The sequence below is a fragment of the Lynx rufus genome, unplaced genomic scaffold (genome assembly GCF_022079265.1).
Source record: "Lynx rufus isolate CCGP_SWC_20201006 ecotype Redwood Valley unplaced genomic scaffold, mLynRuf1.p SCAF_43, whole genome shotgun sequence".
Lineage (NCBI taxonomy): Eukaryota > Metazoa > Chordata > Mammalia > Carnivora > Felidae > Lynx > Lynx rufus.
In genome coordinates, this window is record NW_025814860.1 from 243,911 (window position 1) to 263,643 (window position 19,733).

A 19,733-nucleotide genomic window follows, 5' to 3' on the forward strand; every position below is an offset into this window, starting at 1 on the left:
ACGCGGCTCGCCAAAAACGGCCGTGGCCCTTTAACATTCCCCTCGCTCGCGCCCATTGGCTAGGGCGCTCTACGTCATCGCTGCGCGCCCGACAGCGGCGCCTTCCCGCTCCCTAACCCTGACGCCAGAGCGGCGCCGGCCTTAGCGGCTGAGGAGAGCGGGAGGAGGTTGCGGCGGCGGGAAGATGTAAGTTGGGGGAATCCGACCCCATCCGAGCTCCGGGGACCGCCCGCAAAGCTCGGCGGGGCGCGTGGTGGAGCCGGCCCGCTCCTCGGCCTCTCGGTAGGGACGGCAGCCTGGCGGCGCGGCACCGGGTCTAAGAAGAAAGAGTGTGGCCCGGGGCGGGTGGAGTGGGAGGCGCCGAGGCCGCGGCCCGGAAGTGGTCGGGGCCGCGGCGGGCGGAAGGGCGCCTCAGATCGTCCCCCTCTGCGGCGGACCCTGCTAGGCCCGCGGGACTCGGAGCAGCCGGGAGCGCGGCTTCCGCCTTCGGGGCTTTCTCGCCGGGTTGGAGACCCAGGCCCGCAACGCCAGGCCCTGCCCTGGAAGCGCTCGCGGCCCGGCGCCTGGACTGGGGAGTTGTGAGTGAACGCGGACGGGGGCGGCGAGGTCGCGCGTGGGGCCCGTGCCAGTGGGTGCGGAGTGGCTTTGGTGGGGTGCCCTGGGAGACCGGCTGAGCCTCCCTTCGAGGCCATTAATTCAGACATGACTCCACGGCCGTTTACCAGGCTCCCGGGTGCCGTTTTCCGCGCGAGTCCTTGGAGATACGGCCCCTGATGTCATGCAGCTCCGTTGGACGGGTTACCCCCCACAAGGGAGGTTACGGGAAGGTTCAAGTCCACGAAGGGAAGTCGTGGCTTTTTCTTTTATTTCGCATGAATTGTGCCTAAAATGTGCTTTTAAATGGGGAAGGTGCTCTGAAGAGTTGAGCCGAAACGCCATCTGCTCGAGGTTTAACTAATTGTTCTCTCTCTCTCTGGCTGTTGGACGCGCACCTTTCCGGAGGATGGGGGAGGTAATCAAGGTCCTGTGCTGTTACCTGAACTTGTGTGAACAGAGAGCCTCAATCTTTGCTTTCTAGCACTCGGCCACGCCCAGCAAAGTGTTCGCTCACCCTGTGGTTCTTAATTCGTAGAGTTTAAGAATTCCAGTGGTGCTTGTTGTCACCGAGCACACGGGGGGAGGTGGGGCGCGGGAGTCTGCGGTCACGTGTGCCTACGGAGCACTTGAAATACACCTAGGCCAAATTGAAGGGTTTAAAGGCTTAGTGGGGGGTGGGGGTGCAGATATTTCACTAATGAGTTTTTATACTGATTGTATGTTGAAAAGATAACATTTGGGGTATAGCGTGTCCACTGTATTACTGAAAGTCAATTTCATCTGTTAACTTACCTAATGTGGCTGCTAGAAGATTTAGGATTTTAGCTCACACTCTATTTCTATTGGACAGTACTGCACTTGGTGATCCTGACCGGGTGGTTCAGGGACCCCTGGTGAGCATCCAAGAGATTGTGTGACTTTGGGAGACCAGAGTTCACGTGGGGAAAAAGCTTCCAAACATGGAAAAACGTCCCTTCTAAGGAAAGCTAACATTGATTGAGCCTTAACTAGGTGCCAAGTTTCTTTCATGAGTAATAAATTTGGTTAATGATCTTGGTGACTATGGAGGTGTAGGAACTGTAATTGTCACTATAATGCTTTTGAGAAATTGAGGCTCAGAACGGTTAAGTGACTTACCCAAGGTCACACAGCAAAGCTCTGAATTAAACAGATACACTGACTCCGGACGCTTAACCAGGGAATTACACTTCCCGCTTGTCGGAGGACACTGAGCTTCTCCAGTGTTGCTTGCTCAGTGCCCATAGCACCTTACTGTTTTAAGGCAGAACATCTTAAACGACGTTATCAGCTTAGAAAAGAGCAGCAAAGGTGGCATTCTGCTTGCTTCTGCTCTAATCTGATCATCCGAAGCTGGCCTTCACTCTGGAGTCACAGAATTTATTCAGGATCTTGGGCACCCCTACACAACGTGAAACAGGATCCCAGTTGGCTGCTGTGTCCAGGTTACTTACAGGCTGTTGAGGAAGAGGAACTAGGAGTAGTGGAGACCAGTACCTGAGACCTTTGCTTGCAACTCAAGCAAATTGTAGAAAACCTCACTGCAAATATTGAAGTTTGTTCCAAGTAACACTCACTAATGGTACTGATGACCATTTATTGAGCACATGCTGCAATCCAGACACTTTGTTAAACCTTTATGAGCAGTGCCATCCAGTTCTAGTGCCCCCCCCCACACACACACACGTATGTGATTTTGGGGAAAAAATGTAAGCATAAAGTTAAAAGAATTGCAGTGACTACCCTCATAACCACCACCTAGATCGTACAAGTCCCATTTCTACCACATTTGCTTTTTACGCGTCAATATTTTTATTATATTTTGAAGTACATTTTAGCCTCTGGTGTAACACTTCTATCTGCCTATCATTAAAGTTGCATTTGCAATGACTCTTTTTTGGGTTTTTTTCTTAAGTTTATTTATTTTGAGAGAGAGCAGGGGAGGGGTAGAGAGAGAAAGAGAATCCCGAGCAGGCCCTCCACTGTCAGCGAGGAGTCTGATGCAGGCTCAATCTCACAAACTGAGATCATGACCTGAGCCGAAATCAAGAGTTGGGGGCTTAACTGACTGAACCCTCCGCCCCCAGGCGCACCATGCAATGACTGCTTTTTAAATGTTCATAGGGCAACATTTTATTTGTTTGCATTTGGATATTAAATGTTTTGATGCTACCTGTCGCTTTTGAAATGGTTTTTGCTTCCAGTCGTAGCCTAGATCCAAAGTATCCTACGAGGAAGTTACAGCAGTTAAACAAGAGATCTGACCACACCAGTAACCCTTTCAGGAGAGCCACTCTTGGGGTTTTTTTCTGTTCTGCATGCAAATGTGGTGCGGTGGTATGGGGGGGGGGCGGTAGAGGGCTCATCAAACCTATGAGTGCAAAATGGGTATTGTACCTCCTGTAAAATAACAGTGACGGGCGCCACCACCATTTCCTTAAGGAAAAGACCACAAACTGAGGTGAGGGTCTACCTGTGGGGGTGGGACCCTCCCCAAGGAAATGGAAGAGGTCCCTGTGTGTTCCTGGCTTTGTGGACGCTCGCTGCTCACTGTGTTCCTTGCCATCTTCTCGTGTGCTCGCCTTTTGACTGCAAAGCGAATTTGTTGCCTTGCCAATACGTTCACTCTGTAAATCCTTTTATCTTGTTATTAGGCTGCACTTTGGCGTAAATTGCAATCGATTAGGGATCGTTTCTCAGACTCGAGTTAGAAGTGAGAGTTCAGATAAGTGAGGCCGCCATTGCTGCTTTGAACACCTCAGAAGGGGAGAATGGATTTATCAGGAGTGAAAAAGAAGAGCTTGCTAGGAGTCAAAGAAAATAATAAAAAGTCCAGCACTAGGTAATCCTTCTGTCAGATTTTTCTAGTGCTACTTTGGGGGTGCTCGTTACTAGGGACCCTCAGAAAGGGGAAGATTGGAAATGTCTCACATTCTACAGTGAAGTGTCCTAAGCCACAGATCGTTTTGTTCTGTGATCACCTGGGGTCTCTGTAGTCCTTTGGATCCCCTCCTGGGTAGTGTTGTTTCAGGGTTTGGTCAGAGGGGCTCGTGATCTCACACTCTTCCTCACCATCCAGGGCTCCCTCTCCTACCAAACGCAAAGACCGCTCTGATGAGAAGTCCAAGGATCGTTCTAAAGATAAAGGGGCCACCAAGGAGTCTAGTGAGAAGGACCGGGGCAGGGAGAAAACGCGGAAGAGGCGCAGCGCTTCCAGCGGCAGCAGCAGCACCAGGTGGGGCCGCGGGGCGGGGCCCTGAGAGCCACGCCCCTTTCTGTCCGCTGAGCCTGCCCACTGCTCTGTAGTCCGAATTATTCACACAGAAGATTGTGAGATTGTTAATAAAGGCCTTAACTGTAGCACAATGCTTTGGGGTTTGCTCCGGTTCCCTATGGAGGATGGTGTTAAAGAATGAGACATCTGGGGGTAGATTTTTCTCTCAAGTGCTTTTTTCTTTAGTTGTGATTGGACTGCCCGAGCCTAAAGCTTGCATTTCTTCACTTGAGCGCCAGCCCGAGCCCCTCGGTAGCCACCTTCCAGGATGGATTGGTGTTCTGACCTGCAGGCTCTTTCTGTACCTCCCAGCAGTCAAGGCTTCTGTGTGGCTAGGAAGCGGCTCCTTCCTTTCCTGCCCCTGCGCAGTTTGAATGCTGTTTTCTGTCCCTGCCAGGGGCTTTGGCTAGAGAAGGCTGGGGTAGATATCATCCCCACCCCCCCGGGGTGGGGGGACGACATGGAGGTTGGAAAATAATGAGGACAGCGGTGGCCTCTTGGGAGCATGAGCACGTACAGGCTCGTCTGCGTCTGCTGGGAAGAGAGGCTCCCCTCCGCTGCTGCCTGTGACACTTCTGTCTCCCTGGTCAGGTCCCGGTCCAGCTCTACCTCCAGCTCGGGCTCCAGCACCAGCACTGGCTCGAGCAGCGGCTCGAGCTCTTCTTCCGCATCCAGCCGCTCGGGAAGCTCCAGCACCTCCCGCAGCTCCAGCTCCAGCAGCTCGTCTGGCTCGCCGAGTCCTTCTCGACGCAGGCACGACAACAGGAGGCGCTCCCGCTCCAAGTAAGCTCCCTTCCGGCACCGCTTCCCACGGCGGGGGGGTGGGGGTGGGGGGTCTTGGTTTGGAGGGGTTGCCCCAAAACTTGTCAGTCATCTGGGAACTTAGTTTGCAAACTGGGGACTATAAAGTGACAGTAGCTCTTATAAAAGTAGCCTGTAGAGGAGTCTGTGTCTTACTTAGTCGGATTTCTGAGGCAGAGATAACAGGAATATACACGAACTGGTAGGGAAAGCTGCCTTATAAAAAACTCAACAGTAGCACTTAGCAGCCCCACTTAAAAAATTTTTTTGACTTGACAGAAATTGTTTCTGTTGTGTTTTTTCAATCAGATCCAAACCACCCAAAAGAGATGAAAAGGAAAGGAAAAGGCGGAGTCCTTCCCCTAAACCCACCAAAGTGCACATCGGGAGGCTCACTAGGAATGTGACCAAGGTGAGGGATCTCAGATCTGTCCAGTGGGCAGAGGGGGCACGTCTCTTCTGCAAATGTTTTAAATGGAAAACCAGAGAAGCTGGCCTTTGCTGGAGGTAACCGAGAACATAGGCTCTGAGGACACTGGCGGGAGCACGGAGTCCTTTATCCGAGTTGTTCCGTGTGAGAGAGACGCCCCAGGTGCCTAGCTTGTCATCGTCATGGGGTGACTTCTCAGCTCCCACACGGGTAATTGGTGGGTGCACATCAGAGTGACCCTTCTTTCCTCTAGGACCACATCATGGAGATATTCTCCACCTACGGGAAAATTAAAATGATTGACATGCCTGTGGAAAGGATGCACCCCCACCTGTCTAAAGGCTACGCGTACGTGGAGTTTGAGAATCCGGACGAGGCCGAGAAGGCTCTGAAGCACATGGATGGAGGTGGGTGACCCTGCCTGCGCCCCCTGTCTGCTCCCTGCGCGAGGCTGGCCTCGGCCCAGCGGAGGGACCTTTCAAACCAGTTTCCACCAGCTCCCTGCAGCTCTTGCCCGACTCCATCCTTGACCAGTGGGGGTGTGTTCACCAAAAACAAGTTGATGAGATATCATTCTTGGGAAAATTTCAGCAAAAATGAATACATTAACATCTTTAGAGTTTTCCAATCTGTGAGAACTTAAGGAACGAAGGGGTTTATTTTCTACAATATTATGAATGTGAATAATGCAGCATTTGGCTTTTGTATGGCAGTGTTTTCTCTAGTCCTCTCTGAGAGTCATCTTCTGTTATGCTGACATTTCAGCATTTTTAGGTTTACTTTGCTGAATTCATACATTTTATCCATCTCCCTCAAGCTTGTATCGTAACTATTTGTGACATTTATAGCTGTTTTGTATTGAGCAGAATGGTTTTGACGGCGGCTGAGCACTTGTGAATAGTTTGGGATGGCCGGTTTCCATCTTGTCTTCACGTCTGTGTCTTTGAGGAGCGTGGAATCGGTCTCCGCCCCAGCTCCTGTAATCTACACAGCTGGGGCCGAGAGCTGGCTCCGTCCACAGCACTGTGCATGGGGTATCTGGCCACGCAGGGAAGAATCTGAACACCTCAGAACCTTGGAGTCCTCAGAAGCCTGTTACCCACTGGAAAAATAGTGTAATGGTGTGATGGCTAGTTTTCCTGGAGCCCGGATGGAGCTTGGACACTAGGAACTTTCCCTTAACGCTAAGCTAGCTGTCTTCAGTCTACTGAAATCCCTTTGAGGGGCGCGTGAGTGACTCATTCGGTTGAGCGTCCAGTTCTTCATTTTGGCTCAGGTCGTGACCTCACAGTTCGTGACCTCACAGTTCGTGGGACCGAGCCCTGTGTCGGGCTCTGTGCTGACAGTGAGGAGCCTGCTTGGGTTTCTTTCTCTCTCTCTCTCTTTCTCTCTCTTTCTTGCTCGCTCTGCCCCCCTCTGTCTCTCAAAATAAATCCTAAAACATAACCAGTCGCTCCCTTTGAAGTTTTTTAGGAGTTTGTCATGAACTGTGCCCACCACCTCTTGATCTTAACCACACCTTCATTTTAGAGACTGTCAAACATGCGTCTTTGAGAGCTGGAGCACTTGCTAAGAATTCAGGACACTCGGCCACGTCCAGGGTGTGCATGGTCGTAGCCCACGTTTTTTAAGATTCTGGTAGGATCTGTGTGTGTGTCCACATACTGTACTGCGCCCCATCGAGTGGAGCAACTCCGTGCTGGCTCCAGAAGGAATGTGGAAGAGCTTGGCCTTTCCTGGCAGCTGCCCAGAAGATAGAGTTGTCTTCATTGCTGTATGATCAGTGTCCTTGACGTTCCTGATTTGGGCTGGCCTTGGCAATGGGCCATGTGGAGGCAGGGGGTGCCTTGGGCTGCGTTTACTTAAGTCTCGTGAGTGCGTTCTGAACACAGGTCTACATGCCTGAGCCACCTCCTTGCCATCTCTGCTGTCGCCTTGAGGGTAGGAGCTGAGAAGATGAGAGAGGGCACACGAGGGCTGTGCTCGGTCCCCTGAGCGGTCCCTGGATTGGGCCAGGGTGCGTGCTCCCCTGAGGTTCCTGGGTCTGCGCCTTGGTCTCCTTTGCTTGCTTTTTCTGAGGCCCTGAAGGCTCCTTGGCCTCCATCCTGAGCCGCCTCCCTTCACTGTTCTCATCGGCTACATTCACATACGTGGCTGCACTCAGAGTCCCCTCCCCAAGTCACTTTTTCCACATTCTGAAGACAGACTTGACAGCTGAACCTTGGTTTGGTTTTGCTCCCCTGCCCCAGTAGTACTTTCTTCTTCCAGAGCCACGATGCAGTCATAGTTCATCTAGAAACAGGGGTGCCGATCATCCCTCCCACCCCATCCACCGCCACGTTGTAGTGACCCGGCGGCCCATTTACAGTGGACACTGCCCTCGTCGGGACCCAGCACCCAGAGGCCACCTTCTGGTCCCCTGGGAGGAGCCCTCTGAGGAGCCCACGGCGGGTATCGGGAGAGGGGGCCAGGCCCCCTGGCTAAGAGGCCACACGTCTTCGAGGGCAGTCCTTCTGGATCTCTTACATTTCACCCCATCTGCTTCCCTCAGAGCCCCCACAGTGCTGCCCCTCCTCTTGCCTGTCCCTCCCAACCTTCTAGAGGAGGCAGCTCAGTGCTAGGCCCACCTTCCGGCTCAGGTCAGGGCACAGCCCTTCCCCATCAGTGAACGGGCTCAGGTGTCCACTTGGATGCACTTCCCTTGGTGGCTGCTGTGCATGAGGGGTCTTGGTGCCTCGAGACTGAGTTCCCTCTTCGCTTCCACGCTATAGGCACGTTTCCTGGCCAAACCGCCCACAGTAGTGACTGGGTGTGATATTTTGTGACTTGATCTTTTTTTCAACAGGACAAATCGATGGCCAGGAGATCACCGCCACCGCTGTGCTGGCCCCATGGCCGAGGCCACCGCCCAGGAGATTCAGCCCTCCCAGGAGAATGCTGCCTCCACCTCCCATGTGGCGTCGGTCGCCCCCACGGATGAGAAGAAGGTAGGTCTGTTTGGAGTCTCCCAGAGGACTGCTTGAGGCCTGTGTGGGTTTGTTTCATTTACACACACAGCATGATAGTGCTGACCTTGGAGCCCTGCTCAGCCTGTGGGCTGGCATGGGACGGCCCTATGGGGGCACCGCTGCGGGTGGCACCACTATTCCTGGAGTCTGGGTCCTGTCCCCTTCCTAGCTAACAGGACAGGAAGGCTCAGGAGAGGAGTTTGAGTCAGGTGAGGGAGGGGCTGTCCCTGGGCAGAGGCCAGAGCACGGCCCTCCTCTGCTGGTGGTGTTGAGCCGCCCCGTGCACGGCCCTCAGGAAGGAAGGGCTCCCAGGCGGTGCCGTCAGAGAGCCATCCTAGCTTAGAGCATTGACGTGTGCAACTCCACAGAACGTTCCTTCCAGAAGCCAGCTTCACCCTGCGGCCGGAGATGCGGAGCTGTGTCTCTGGTGCCAGCTTCGGCGTCTGACTTGGTCTTTCCTCTCCCCGCAGGTCGCGCTCCCCGAGACGCAGGTCCCCGGTGCGCCGGCGGTCCCGCTCGCCCGGCCGCCGCCGCCACAGGAGCCGCTCCAGCTCCAACTCCTCCCGATAAGCAGGCCACCGGGGCTCTGCACCCTGGAACTTCTGTCCCGTCCACTTCAGTTCGGTCACTTGTGTAGCGGCAGGAGGATTGGTAGGAGAGAAATTCCTCACTCAGGGCAGGCTTCGAAGGTGGCGATTGAGGCGTTTCCTCTGAAGGCAGAGTTCCAGCTGCAGGAGCGTTAGTGGCTTGGAGTTGTGCCTGTAAAGACGCCCGCCAGGTCTCTGGCTAGAAAGCTCCCACATTCGCAGTTCCTCAGAGTCCATTCAGTGGCAAAGCCAGCAGGGACAACGCAGGGCTCCGGGTGGCAGTGCGGCCCCGGCCCGGGGGTGGGAGCTGGGCCAGTGGCCTGGTCGTGCCCAAGCTTGCCGGTCTGCGGGGTCCCTCAGGAAGGGGCCTGCTTTCCGTGCGGCTGCTGATCCTGCTGGCCTGGCCCTGCTCCCCCTGCTCCGGTCCTCCTCCGATACCTGCAGTCAGACACCCTGTGTTCATCACCGGAAATGGTTGGTTTTACACGTACTCATGCACACACACCACATCCCGCGGCTCCCTTTCTCTCTGCACTTGGTGAACAAGTTGAGAGCCAGCTCCACAGGGCCATCAAGGACCCCCCCCCCCCCGTACCTGTCATTCACTGTGGTCTCGCAGGTTACCGTGGCAACATGTACATTGCTTTTTTGGCTTTTATTGTACAGTCAGTACTATAAATTTGTTGTTTTGAGTTTTGTAACTTGTAGCATTTTAGGCGCTGTTGTGTTTGTACTTTGTTGTGTAGAGTGAAGGGATTGTGTTGAATAAACGGGATTAGACTGCAGACTGAGTACTGGCTTCCCTGCCCCCTTCCTGTCTGTGACCCCAGAAACAGCTTCACTTCTGAAGCTAAAAACTCAGGCACTAAAAACACACGACTGCATCTTGGTTCATTTCCGCAGGCACACTTTCAGAGTCTGAGCAGAACAGCCGGTGAGCACGCCAGGGAGTTGGGCAGATTCTGTGGGTTGACCTGCACCGAGAGAGAGATAGATGCTCTTATCACCTTATATTCCCAGGAGCTTGGCATTTTGCCTGACCAGAAACCGATCTCCTTGGCTGCTGCTATGTTAGTCAGCCACGAAATAATGAAAAAACGGTTTTCCACCTCAAAAGTCGGTTGTGTCACAACGAAGACTTAGAAACTGTAAAAAATTGAGGTTTCAGTCACCCAGCCCTGAGCTTGGCCCTTCCTGTGTCCATATTCAAATGGGATGTCTGCGAGACCACCTCCTGCCAGGCAGCACAGTGGCTTCCTACCCGGCAGGGGACACCAGTGTTGAGCGGGGACCCTTTCGGTGTTTCTGAATGCAGGACAGAGCAAATAAAATCAGGTGCTCCCTTTGCTGTCAAGGAGGCGGTGGCACCGCGGTCCTGTCAACAGTGTGAGGGCACCTGTTTCTGCCCACCAGCACCGCCTCCACCTCACCCCCGCCCCGTGGCCCCCTTTTTAGTCCTCGGGCTCTGCAGGGGGGCGGTTTTGAGAAACGACCCTGGCATAATCCGCTTGCCTTTGTTGCGCCTGCTGGGATGGCTGGGGCTGCTACCCGCAAAGGCCCTTATGGCCTCAAGCTCACGACCGACTCCGGGACTCACACGCTCCCTGAGTCGTGCAGTCACCCCACCCCCCATCCGCAGCTGTCGCTGCCTGGACCTTAGCTTTGGTTGGTGGGCAGCGTGGGAAGCGTGCCAGCCTCCCAGGGGTTCAGACGTGGGTGGAGGCGAGCGCGGTGGCCTCCGGGTTTGTGGGGAGAGTTCGTCCCAGACGGGCCCACGCCAGCCCTCCTGCCGCCGCCACCTAGCGTCACTGCGGCGCTCCCCCAACTCTCCTGCTAACCACTGTCTCCCGGCAGTGCCCCGCCCTCGACACCCGACACGCCAAGTGGGGCGGGGCTGCTGGAGGCGGGGCGTGGGCCGGGCGGCCAGACCCCAGCTTGGCCTGGTCAAGATGGCGCTGATGGTCGGAGCGCGCGTCCTGGCTCGCAACCTGCTCCGCCCGTGTACGTGACTCCGGGGGGCTGGAGTTGGGGGGTGCGGGGCAGCAGGGGCCCGGGGAGTCGGGAGGGGGGCCGGAAGAGACAGGGGCTCCGGACCCGAGGGAGCTGGGAGGGACGGGGGGGGGGGGGGGGGGGACCTCAGGGAGCTGGAGGGAGCCGGGGAGCTGACTGGGGTCCGGGGCTAACGGGCCGGCCTCGCGCTGTCGTTCGTAGGGTCCCGGCTGCCGGACGCGGTTCCCGGGCGGACGGGGCCGGCCGCCGGCGGCGGGGACGGTGTGCGGTGTTTCGGGAGCCCTCGGGTGCTGGTGGAGACGGACCCGGCGAAAGGTAAGCGCTCCTGCGGCCGCACGTTCGGGCGAGGGCGCCTACGCCGGGCCCCGCCGGCTGGGCTTTCCCTGGCTCGGCCCGCCCCGGGACCTGGAGGACTCGAAGCAGGGGTGCCACGCCTTCCCACGCCCGCTCCCTCCTCGCCCGCTCCCTCCTCGCCCGCCGCTTGTCTTCCTGACCGCGGCTCCTGGGGACCCCCGAAGGCCATTGGAGATCAAGCCCTGTACGAAGACCAAGACCAAGACCGTTTCTGTTGCGTTCAAAGCTTAAAGGTCATCAGCCCACGTGCTTTTCCCCAGTTCATTATGAAGATAAAAGTGTTTTGGTTTGTAAAGTTTGAGGGGTATGCCCCTCCATCTAAACTCTTCAGTTGGAAATTGAAAATAATGGAAGTCTTTTAGAGTAAAGTAATTTTTTTTTTTTTTTTTTTTTTGATATTCTGGCATGGCACAGGACCTAGCAGATGGTTTACGAATTAAAGCCAGGAGCCACCTCCCACCCCCATCAGAGCCTCTGGGAAAACTCTCCAAAAAGGACAGAAAAGGTAGAAAAAGCACCCTTGAGTTTTCTCTACCTGAGAATGTTCCCGACCTGGGTCCTGAGAAGGCTTGCAGCCAGGGCTGGGCCTACTTCCAGGTTTTGGGGACACGCTGTGCTCAGGCCTACGAGAGGAGCTGGGGGGCTGCTGTGGTTGGGGGGCTGCGGCCTCAGCCCACCTCCCCTGCGACCTGGATTCGCCCCAAGTCCTCTGTGTCAACTCATGGAAACCTTTACCTTCTCCCCTGAGTGTCCTTGATTCTGCTGGACCGGGCTCTGTAAAAATCCAGTCAGCCTCAAAAACTGCCCTCTGAACCAAGTTCAGGGAGCTTGCTTCTGGGAATTTTGATCGCTTCTTACACGTCCCTGTACATTCCTGTAGCTGGTTAGTAAGTAACCTCTCCCTCAGAAGCCGGAGGTCTCAAAACAGCCCGTTTGTCTTCAGGACTTGGTTCTCACTCCTAGAGGACTGTTTACGTTGACCATCTGAAGATTTCTAAGGTCCTGACCAGGGAAATGTAGTCTAAATGAACGGTGGCCCTTCGAAAGCCCTTGAGGTCTGTCCTTGGGCCAGGTAGCCGGAACAGATGGCCTCAGCTGGCCCAGGCTGGTGGTTGCCCTGTCCCAAGTGCTGGTCTGCCCCCCCCCCCGGCCTCCCCCGCTGCTGGCAGGACGCACAAGCGGATCATGGAGAATTTAAGAACGTCAGCCCGACAACATCTTTAGCAAGAACCAGAACCCCCAGTGCAGTTTCTCCTTCGTATCCGGTCTTAGAGTCTGCTCGCTCACTCCTCAGGAAAGTAAGGCCATCACCTACTCCCCTGGGGACAGAGGACTGGCATCTGGAGGAACAAGATAAACAGACAGATATTTGCTCATGAACGTTCATGGCCGCAGTAGTCACAAGACTCTCAAGGTGGAAGGGACCCAGTGTCCACCAGCACACGAACAGATACAGTGCGGTCCACACGTGTGCAGGGAGACACTGGGCCTCAGAAAGGGGGGGGACGTTGACCGAGCGGCACAGGCCGGCCTGGAGAACGCGGTGCTCAGTGAAAGGAGCCACACATAAAAGGTTGTGTGCTTCCATGCACACGAAACGTCCAGAGTAGATGGGTCCGTACAGGCAGAAAGTAGACACTCAGTGGCCAGGGGCCAGGGAGGAGCAGGAACTGCTCGTGGGCGCAGGGTCCTGTGTGGGATAGAAATGCCCGGCAATTAGATCGTGGTAGCATTGGGACACTGTGCATGTCCCTATAGACCTGGACTGCCCACTTTCATTTATTTATTTTTTTTTAATGTTTATTTTTGAGAGAGAGAGCAGAAGCAGGGGAGGGGCAGAGTGAGAGGGAGACACAGAATCGGAAGCAGGGTCCAGGCTCTGAGCCGTCAGCACAGAGCCCAACGCGGGGCTCGAACTCACGAACCGTGAGGTCATGACCTGAGCCGAAGTCAGATGCTCAACCGATGGAGCCACCCAGGCACCCGTGGACTGTCCACTTTTAAATAGTTAATTTACGTTAGGTGAATCTCACTTACATTTGAAAAACCAAAACCGGGGCGCCTGGGTGGCTCTGTCGCTTGAGCGTCCTGACTTCGGCTCAGGTCATGATCTCGAGATGGGAGTCCAAGCCCCCCGCATGGGGCTTCGTGCCGACGGTGCAGAGCCTGCTTAGGATTCTCTCTTTCCCTCTCTGCCCTTCCCCCACACGCACATACAAGCTGGCTCGCTCTCTCAAATAAATAAACTTAACCAATTTTAATAACCAAAAGTTAAAAATGAAAACTGTCGCTTCCCATGGCCAGGTTGAGGGTGCGGGATGGTTGGGTGTGCTTTTCCAGTCCTGGGTGTGAGCTTTCTCCTCTTCATTTTCAAACTAGGGGTCGCCGTGATAAAGTTGAAGAACCCCCCGGTGAACAGCCTCAGCCTGGAGGTGCTGACGGAGTTTGTCATCAGCCTGGAGAAACTGGAAAACGACAAGACCTTCCGAGGCGTCATCTTGACGTCGGTGGGTGCTCGTTGGTTCCCCGAGTTCTGATCACGGCAGGAACCTGCTACGAGGTCACGTCCACACGTCACGTGCTGTAGAATGACCAGGTAGACCCGGATGCCGGTGCCACCAGGGACCCTAGTCCTGAGCCTGGTCCAGGGGGGCCCCCAGTGGTCCTGGCATGCTGTGGGCAGATGGCTCCCCCCAGAGCACCGCGACCTCTGCCCCAGGCCGGACTGTGGGGAGAGCCTCAGTGCCCTGCAGTCGGGCCAGAACTCAGGGGAGGGCAGTGAATTGTCTGCAGGGGTGGCCTGGAGCCCGCGCTGATTGGTGACGGGTAGTCCACCAGGGTGTCCTCTTGGCAGTGGAGCCACCAGGCGTGTTCCCTGGTGGCCACGCTCCCTCGTTCCTCTTCGCCTGGGCCTTAGAGTCAAGTTCTCAGAGGGCAGATTTTCCCTTCTGAATTCTCTAGGGAACTTTGGTGTTGCGTCCAAGAGCCGACAGATGCTGCTGTTTAATGACATCTGTGGGAGGGGTGTCACCGGTGAGGCCGGGGAGGGGGCGGTCCTCGGCTTGGGCCGGGTAGACCCCATAGACCGACAGGATCGGGGGCCACGCCGGCTCCGGCAGCCCCACCTACTTTGCCAGGAGAGGAAGTAGATGGGAGCGCGGCCTGATGTAACAAGCCCTTCGTCATGTCAGGAAGAGTCCTGGAGTCGCCTTTCGAGTTGCGGGGAGCCTCCGCATGAGTGTCTCCCAGTAGAAGGGCCACTGTTCTACAGAGACCAGTGAGGACGTCTTGTCGCACCATTGTTAAAGGCAGAGGGTCGCGGTCTCTTCCGGGCAAGGCTTGGCACGTCCACTGGGCACGCGCCTGCTTTCCTTAAACCCTCAGACGGTCCTGGGTGTGACCTGGTGTTGTCCCAGCTCTGAGCTCTCGGGGTGGGTCTGATGCACACACCAGGGGAGTCCCGTGGAGTGGCCCCCCCGGGGAAGAGAGTGGCGCTCCAGGGGCAGGGCTGGCGCTCGTGGGCACGGGTCACTGTGACAGTTGAGGCTGACCTGTCTGGACGTGTTGCAGTTCTCTGGGAGTGTTTGGCTCGGGAAAATTTCTGAAAATATTCCCTTCAAGAAGTTTCACAGCGTGATTGATCACGCCAGGAAACGAGAGCTGGGAAGACCCATTACTTCTGTCCCTCGGCAACAAAGCGGGGCTCCGTGCGGCCCCCCCACCCCCACCCCGGTCTCAAAGTGGCACGGCCCCCGGGGGATGGGGAGCCGGCGTGTGTCCCTCCAAAGCCCACATTGTCCCCGGGACTGTGTCATCTTACAAATGTGTCTCCGTGTGTCTTCGGCTGGGTGCCTACTGTGTCTGCAGCACAAGGCCTGCCCAGTGGACCCTCAGCAGATGACGGTGCGACGTGACGCTGCTCTTGTGGGGACACACGATAGAGGCCGCAGACGAGGGCTCGCGACAACAGCAGCGCGTTTTTCTCCGCTCTCCTGGAGCGTCCCTCTCCACTTCTAGCAGCTGCTGCCGGGTACTGGCACCCCTGTACCCCGCCTCCTCCACCCCGGGTCTCTGTGTCCACGTTTCCCTCCCCTTAGAAGGACCCCTGCTCTCACGTGGTCTCACGTTGGTCACATCTGCAAAGACCCTGTTTTGAAGACAGTCACACTCGTGGGCACTGGGGGTAAAGGCAGACACGGTTCGGCCCGCTGCAGACGGGCTGCCGAGTCCCAGATCACAGCCCGTCCGGTCCGTCTGGCGGGGCGAGCCCCCGTCAGCATGACCGCGGTGTCTCTCCCGCAGCCACAAGCTTTCCTCGAGCGTCCGGACCGTGGGCGCCCTCTTCCCCGCCACGTGCAGATGAGCTGCGTGGGGTATTTGGAGGGCGGGGAGGGGTGCCCGCGTTCAGCATTGGTTAGGGAAGGAGGCACGCGCTCAGAGCAGGGGCAGCCCTGCCCCCACCGCCACCCTGTCCCCGGGGCGCCAGTGACAGCCAGGTCGCGCTGGCACGCGGCCTAGGGAGACGACAGGTCGGCCTCCAAGCGTCTGCGTGCACAGGTCCCCATGGAATTGCACTCTGCACCCTGCACACGAGCTTGGTCCTGTCGCTTAATGTGAGGATATGGAGACGTCGCCTGTGACCGTCCCGTACTTCACGTGTCGGTAACAGGTCACTTCAGCCCCGGACACGCTCCAACCACGGGAACATCTCGTTCACTTAGAAACATTGTGACCACGCGACGGCCCCGCGTGGTGGCCACGGAGCAACCCCGCCCCGCCTCTGGGCCGGCAGTGTTTGCTGGAAAGCAGCGCCGTGCTGGCGGTCCCCTGTGTCTGCTTCCCCCGCTCTGTGGCGGCTGTGTCGGGACCTGGGGCGTCCACACGGGACCCACGGCCTTCTAGGCCAGGCTTCTGTCTCGTGCGTGACCGCCCAGGGCAGAGTTCTGGCTCCTCAGCTCATTGCTGTCCCTTCCCGTCCTGGCTCGCTTCTGACGGCAGCACCTCCCGGCCTGCGCTGGCGTCTGCAGCGTTCTTGACCTCTAGGGTAAATCAGAACGTGTGCCCCCTCCGGGCCTCTGAGTTCCCCTGCCCGGGACAGCACACGCAGCCGTGCCCAGAGCCCGCTGTTTATGTTCCTGGGGGCGCACCCGACCCTGCCTGCCTGTTTTGCCTTTTCCCATTTGAAACTGGAAAGTAGGAGGAGCTAAGTCCGAGGGAGGTCCCAGCTTCGGCTCCTGGGGGCCTGATCCTGCCACCTTGAACATGACCTCGCCCCCACTGCGTCTTGAGCGCCTGTGGGCTCCCGGGCCCCGGGGACGGGTTGCTGCCAGGAGATGGACGGTGACGGGGCCCCTGGCTCCTTCACTCCGTTAGGACTGCCCCGGGATCTTCTCGGCTGGCCTGGACCTGATGGAGATGTGCGGGAAGAGCCAAGCGCACTATGCCGAGTACTGGAGGGCCGTGCAGGAGCTGTGGCTGCGGCTCTACCTGTCCAACCTGGTGCTGATTGCTGCCATCAACGTGAGTGTCCCCGCTCCTGAGTGGCCTCGCTGGCTCACCAGAGCCAGCCCAGCGCGTGGGGGGTGGGGGGGGGGCATGAAGAGGTCCTGTCCTTGGGAAGGCTGGGAAGGGAACAGTTGGGGGAGACCCTCGGATGTGCACAGGGGAGCCTCCACTGCAGACAGGCGTGACCTGGTGACGGGGTACTTCGCGGGGCGGGGGCAGGGACCAGGGCACGTGGTCGACGCGGCCCAGCAAGAGGGCTGTATAGGGAGAGGGGCTTGAGGAGGGGATCAGATTCACATCTGGAAACGTCGTTCCGGTCTGCCCTCGAGAAGGTAGGGGCTGTTCACGCTCAGGAACCGGTGTGCCTGAAGACAGGGGACACCCCAGGTGAGGTGCCAGAAGGGTCTGAGCCAGGGGACGGGAGGGTGGCGAGAGTCAGGACGACCCACGTGGCGCGTGACAGCCGACGGCAGCTTGCCGTCTGTTCAAGGCAGTGCGGTGCGTGAGATGAGGGCGGTGTGAGTTTGGGGTTCCCCGGACATCCCGCTGGGGATGGCGATGGGTCCCGTGGGCCGTGACGGGTTGTGACCGCTCCGGCCGGATGCTGGTTTGGCGTTTTAGCATCCGGACCGAAGCCGTGAAAAGAAAGACGGCTTGCCACCCAGACAGGAGGGAGATTTTTCTGGTCCCCGAGAGCTGGTGGCCCTACGAGGTGACGGGGCTGACGGGCAAGCCCGAGTCCCCGTGGTGCACGGCCAGCCCAGCCGGTGTGGGTGCAGCACCCCGGGGGCGCACACCCACCGTGGGACCTGGCTCTCCGGAGCGCGGCACCAGAGCCAGACGGCGCGTCTTCCCCCGCAGGGAGTCAGCCCCGCGGGAGGCTGCCTGATCAGCCTCACCTGTGACTACCGCGTCCTGGCGGACAACCCCAAGTACAGCATCGGGCTGAACGAGACTCTGCTGGGCATCGTCGCCCCCTCCTGGTGAGGCCGGGGGCTGGGCCCGCACTCCGCTCTGCCCTGGGCGAGCCCTCTGCCTGGGAGCCTCCAGCAAGCGAATTGTGTTCCAGGTTTAAAGACACCCTGGTGAACACCGTCGGCCACCGCACGGCAGAGCGCGCCCTGCAGCTGGGGCTGCTCTTCCCGCCCGCGGAGGCCCTGCGGGTGGGCATCGTAGACCAGGTGGTGCCCGAGGACCAAGTGCACAGCGCGGCACTGTCGGTGATGGCCCAGTGGCTGGCCGTTCCAGGTGAGGGGCACAGGGAGGGGCTGCAGGTGTGCGCACCGACGGGCGAGCCTCCCCCCGCCACGGCCGGATGCTCTGGTGAGACCAGAGCCTTCATGCCAAGGTGCTCCGTGCAAGTCGTGGACGTGCCATTTATAAGAGCGGACTTAGTGTCCTGAGGCCACTATAACAGATTACCCTGAGGTGGGGGGAGGTGCTTAAAACAACAAAATGTGTTCTCAAAGTCAGCAGACCAGGAGACCAAAATCAGTGTTGGAGCAGGGCGGTGCTCTCTCCGGAGGCCCTAGGGGAGGCTCCTTCCTGCCACTGGGGGCTCCAGACATTCCTTGGCTTGTAGATGCGTCGCGCCCGGCTCCGCTTTCCCCTTTCCCCTTCACGTGGCCTCCAGTTGCACACCCCGCCCTCCTTTCTCCTGTTAGGACGTTTGTGGCATTTAGGGCCCACCCTAAACCCACGATGACCTCATTCCATCTACCTCCACAGAAACCCCTTTCCAAATAAGGCCACAGGCACAGATTCTAGAGCTGCGCTGTGGACTTGTATGGATCTTTTGGGGGGTCCGCTGTTCAACCCACTGCACAAGTAGAAACAGCCTGCGTGTCCGTTTATAGAAATAGGGCTGGTGACGTCAGCTGTGATGGAGCCCGGAGGTCAGCGGACCGTGTCTAAAGGGCCGGGTGGATCTTCGGCCTGGTGGGTCAGTGTCCGCCACACTGTGGCGTTGGAGCACGGAGGCCGCCAGAGCCCGTCTGTGTTCAGTAGAACGGGCGCCCCTGATACCTAAATTTCATATAATCTTCACGTGTCCCAAAAATGTCTTTTTTTCAGTTCTTTTTTTCCAATTATATAAAAATGTAAAAACCGGGGCACCTTGGCGGCTCAGTAGGTTAAGCGTCCGACTCTTGATCTCAGCTCAGGGTCTCGAGCTCGGGGTCGTGCTTTCAAGCCCCACGTTGGGCTCTGCCATGGGTGTGAAGCCTACTTTAAAAAAAAAAAAAAAAAAAAGGAGAAACGATTCTTAGCTCACGGGCCACGGGGGCCAGGTTTGCTGACCCCTGACACAGACACACGGCTACATGCTGTGCCGCTGTTATTTACGTCGTAAGAGAACCTGTAGTGGAGGGAAACTATCCCCCATAGTATAGTTGAGTGAGAATAACAGGATAAAAGGCAAGGCACTCTGGATGTTTTTCAAGGAAATGGGTAGGCAGTGGGGAACAGGTGATTTTCATTTTTTTCTTTGCTTAGTTGTATTTTCTCAGTGTCCCGGCAGAGCTTCTGTTGGAAGTCTCTCGGAAAGGTTGGGCACGATACGACCGTCTTGGGGTGGGTTCTCACACACGGACCCCTTTCTGTAGACCACGCTCGACAGCTGACCAAGAATCTGATGCGCAAGCCCACAGCCGACCGCCTGGTCAAACAGCGCGACACGGACATCCAGTACTTCCTCCAGTTCATCTGCAGGGACTCCATCCAAAAGTCCCTGCGCGTGTACTTAGACAAGCTCAGACAGAAGAAAGGCTAGGGTCCGGGCCGCGCACGCGGGGTTTGCACCACATGTGGCCTTCTGGGGGCCCTCTTCTTCCAATGGGTTTTAAGCAAGGTATTTCCCGATTTCAAGGTACTTTCAGCTCTTGGTCTCGCCGGTCTGTTCCTGGTAGCTAGTATCCCAAGGCCACTGCCCCCCAAGAGCGCCTTTTCTGCCTGGCAAGTGGGCACGGCGGGATCGGGGGGCGGCATCTCTGTTGGGGAATCGTGAACTGGCAGGAGGGGCAGTGCAGGATTCAGCGACATCGCTGCTGAATGTCCCCTTTCCCCGAGCGGAAGTGTGAATAAAGTCCTCACGTTGTCCCGTAACTGGCTGCCCGGCCGCCTGACTGCTAGGGGCACGTGACCAGCCCGGT

At 57.2% G+C, this 19,733-nt stretch overlaps 2 protein-coding genes across 10 annotated transcripts; both read left to right on the forward strand.

Moving 5' to 3' along the window:
- The first annotated feature begins 105 nt into the window (after window positions 1-105).
- Window positions 106-9,500, forward strand: RNPS1 (RNA binding protein with serine rich domain 1). Of its 8 annotated transcripts, XM_047098074.1 has the most exons (9): window positions 169-186; window positions 446-578; window positions 984-1,012; window positions 3,695-3,850; window positions 4,481-4,672; window positions 5,000-5,102; window positions 5,374-5,527; window positions 7,966-8,107; window positions 8,599-9,500. In XM_047098074.1, coding segments are annotated over exons 1-9 (1,011 nt in total). In that variant the 5' UTR covers window positions 169-184; the 3' UTR covers window positions 8,699-9,500. The 8 variants fall into 8 exon arrangements, with proteins under 8 accessions (XP_046954033.1, XP_046954037.1, XP_046954030.1 ...); XM_047098077.1 differs by lacking the exons at window positions 446-578; window positions 984-1,012 and adding an exon at window positions 3,270-3,457 and having other exon boundaries at window positions 106-186; XM_047098079.1 differs by lacking the exons at window positions 169-186; window positions 446-578; window positions 984-1,012 and adding exons at window positions 213-282; window positions 3,270-3,457.
- A 1,129-nt stretch (window positions 9,501-10,629) lies between these two features.
- Window positions 10,630-19,686, forward strand: ECI1 (enoyl-CoA delta isomerase 1). 2 transcript variants are annotated; one of them, XM_047098069.1, is made up of 7 exons: window positions 10,630-10,716; window positions 10,927-11,040; window positions 13,459-13,586; window positions 16,453-16,599; window positions 17,446-17,567; window positions 17,654-17,832; window positions 19,188-19,686. In XM_047098069.1, exons 1-7 carry the CDS (start codon window positions 10,665-10,667, stop codon window positions 19,352-19,354), a joined length of 909 nt encoding a protein of 302 aa, XP_046954025.1. In that variant the 5' UTR covers window positions 10,630-10,664; the 3' UTR covers window positions 19,355-19,686. The 2 variants fall into 2 exon arrangements, with proteins under 2 accessions (XP_046954025.1, XP_046954026.1); XM_047098070.1 differs by lacking the exons at window positions 10,630-10,716; window positions 10,927-11,040 and adding an exon at window positions 11,049-11,584.
- The last annotated feature ends 47 nt before the right edge of the window (window positions 19,687-19,733 follow it).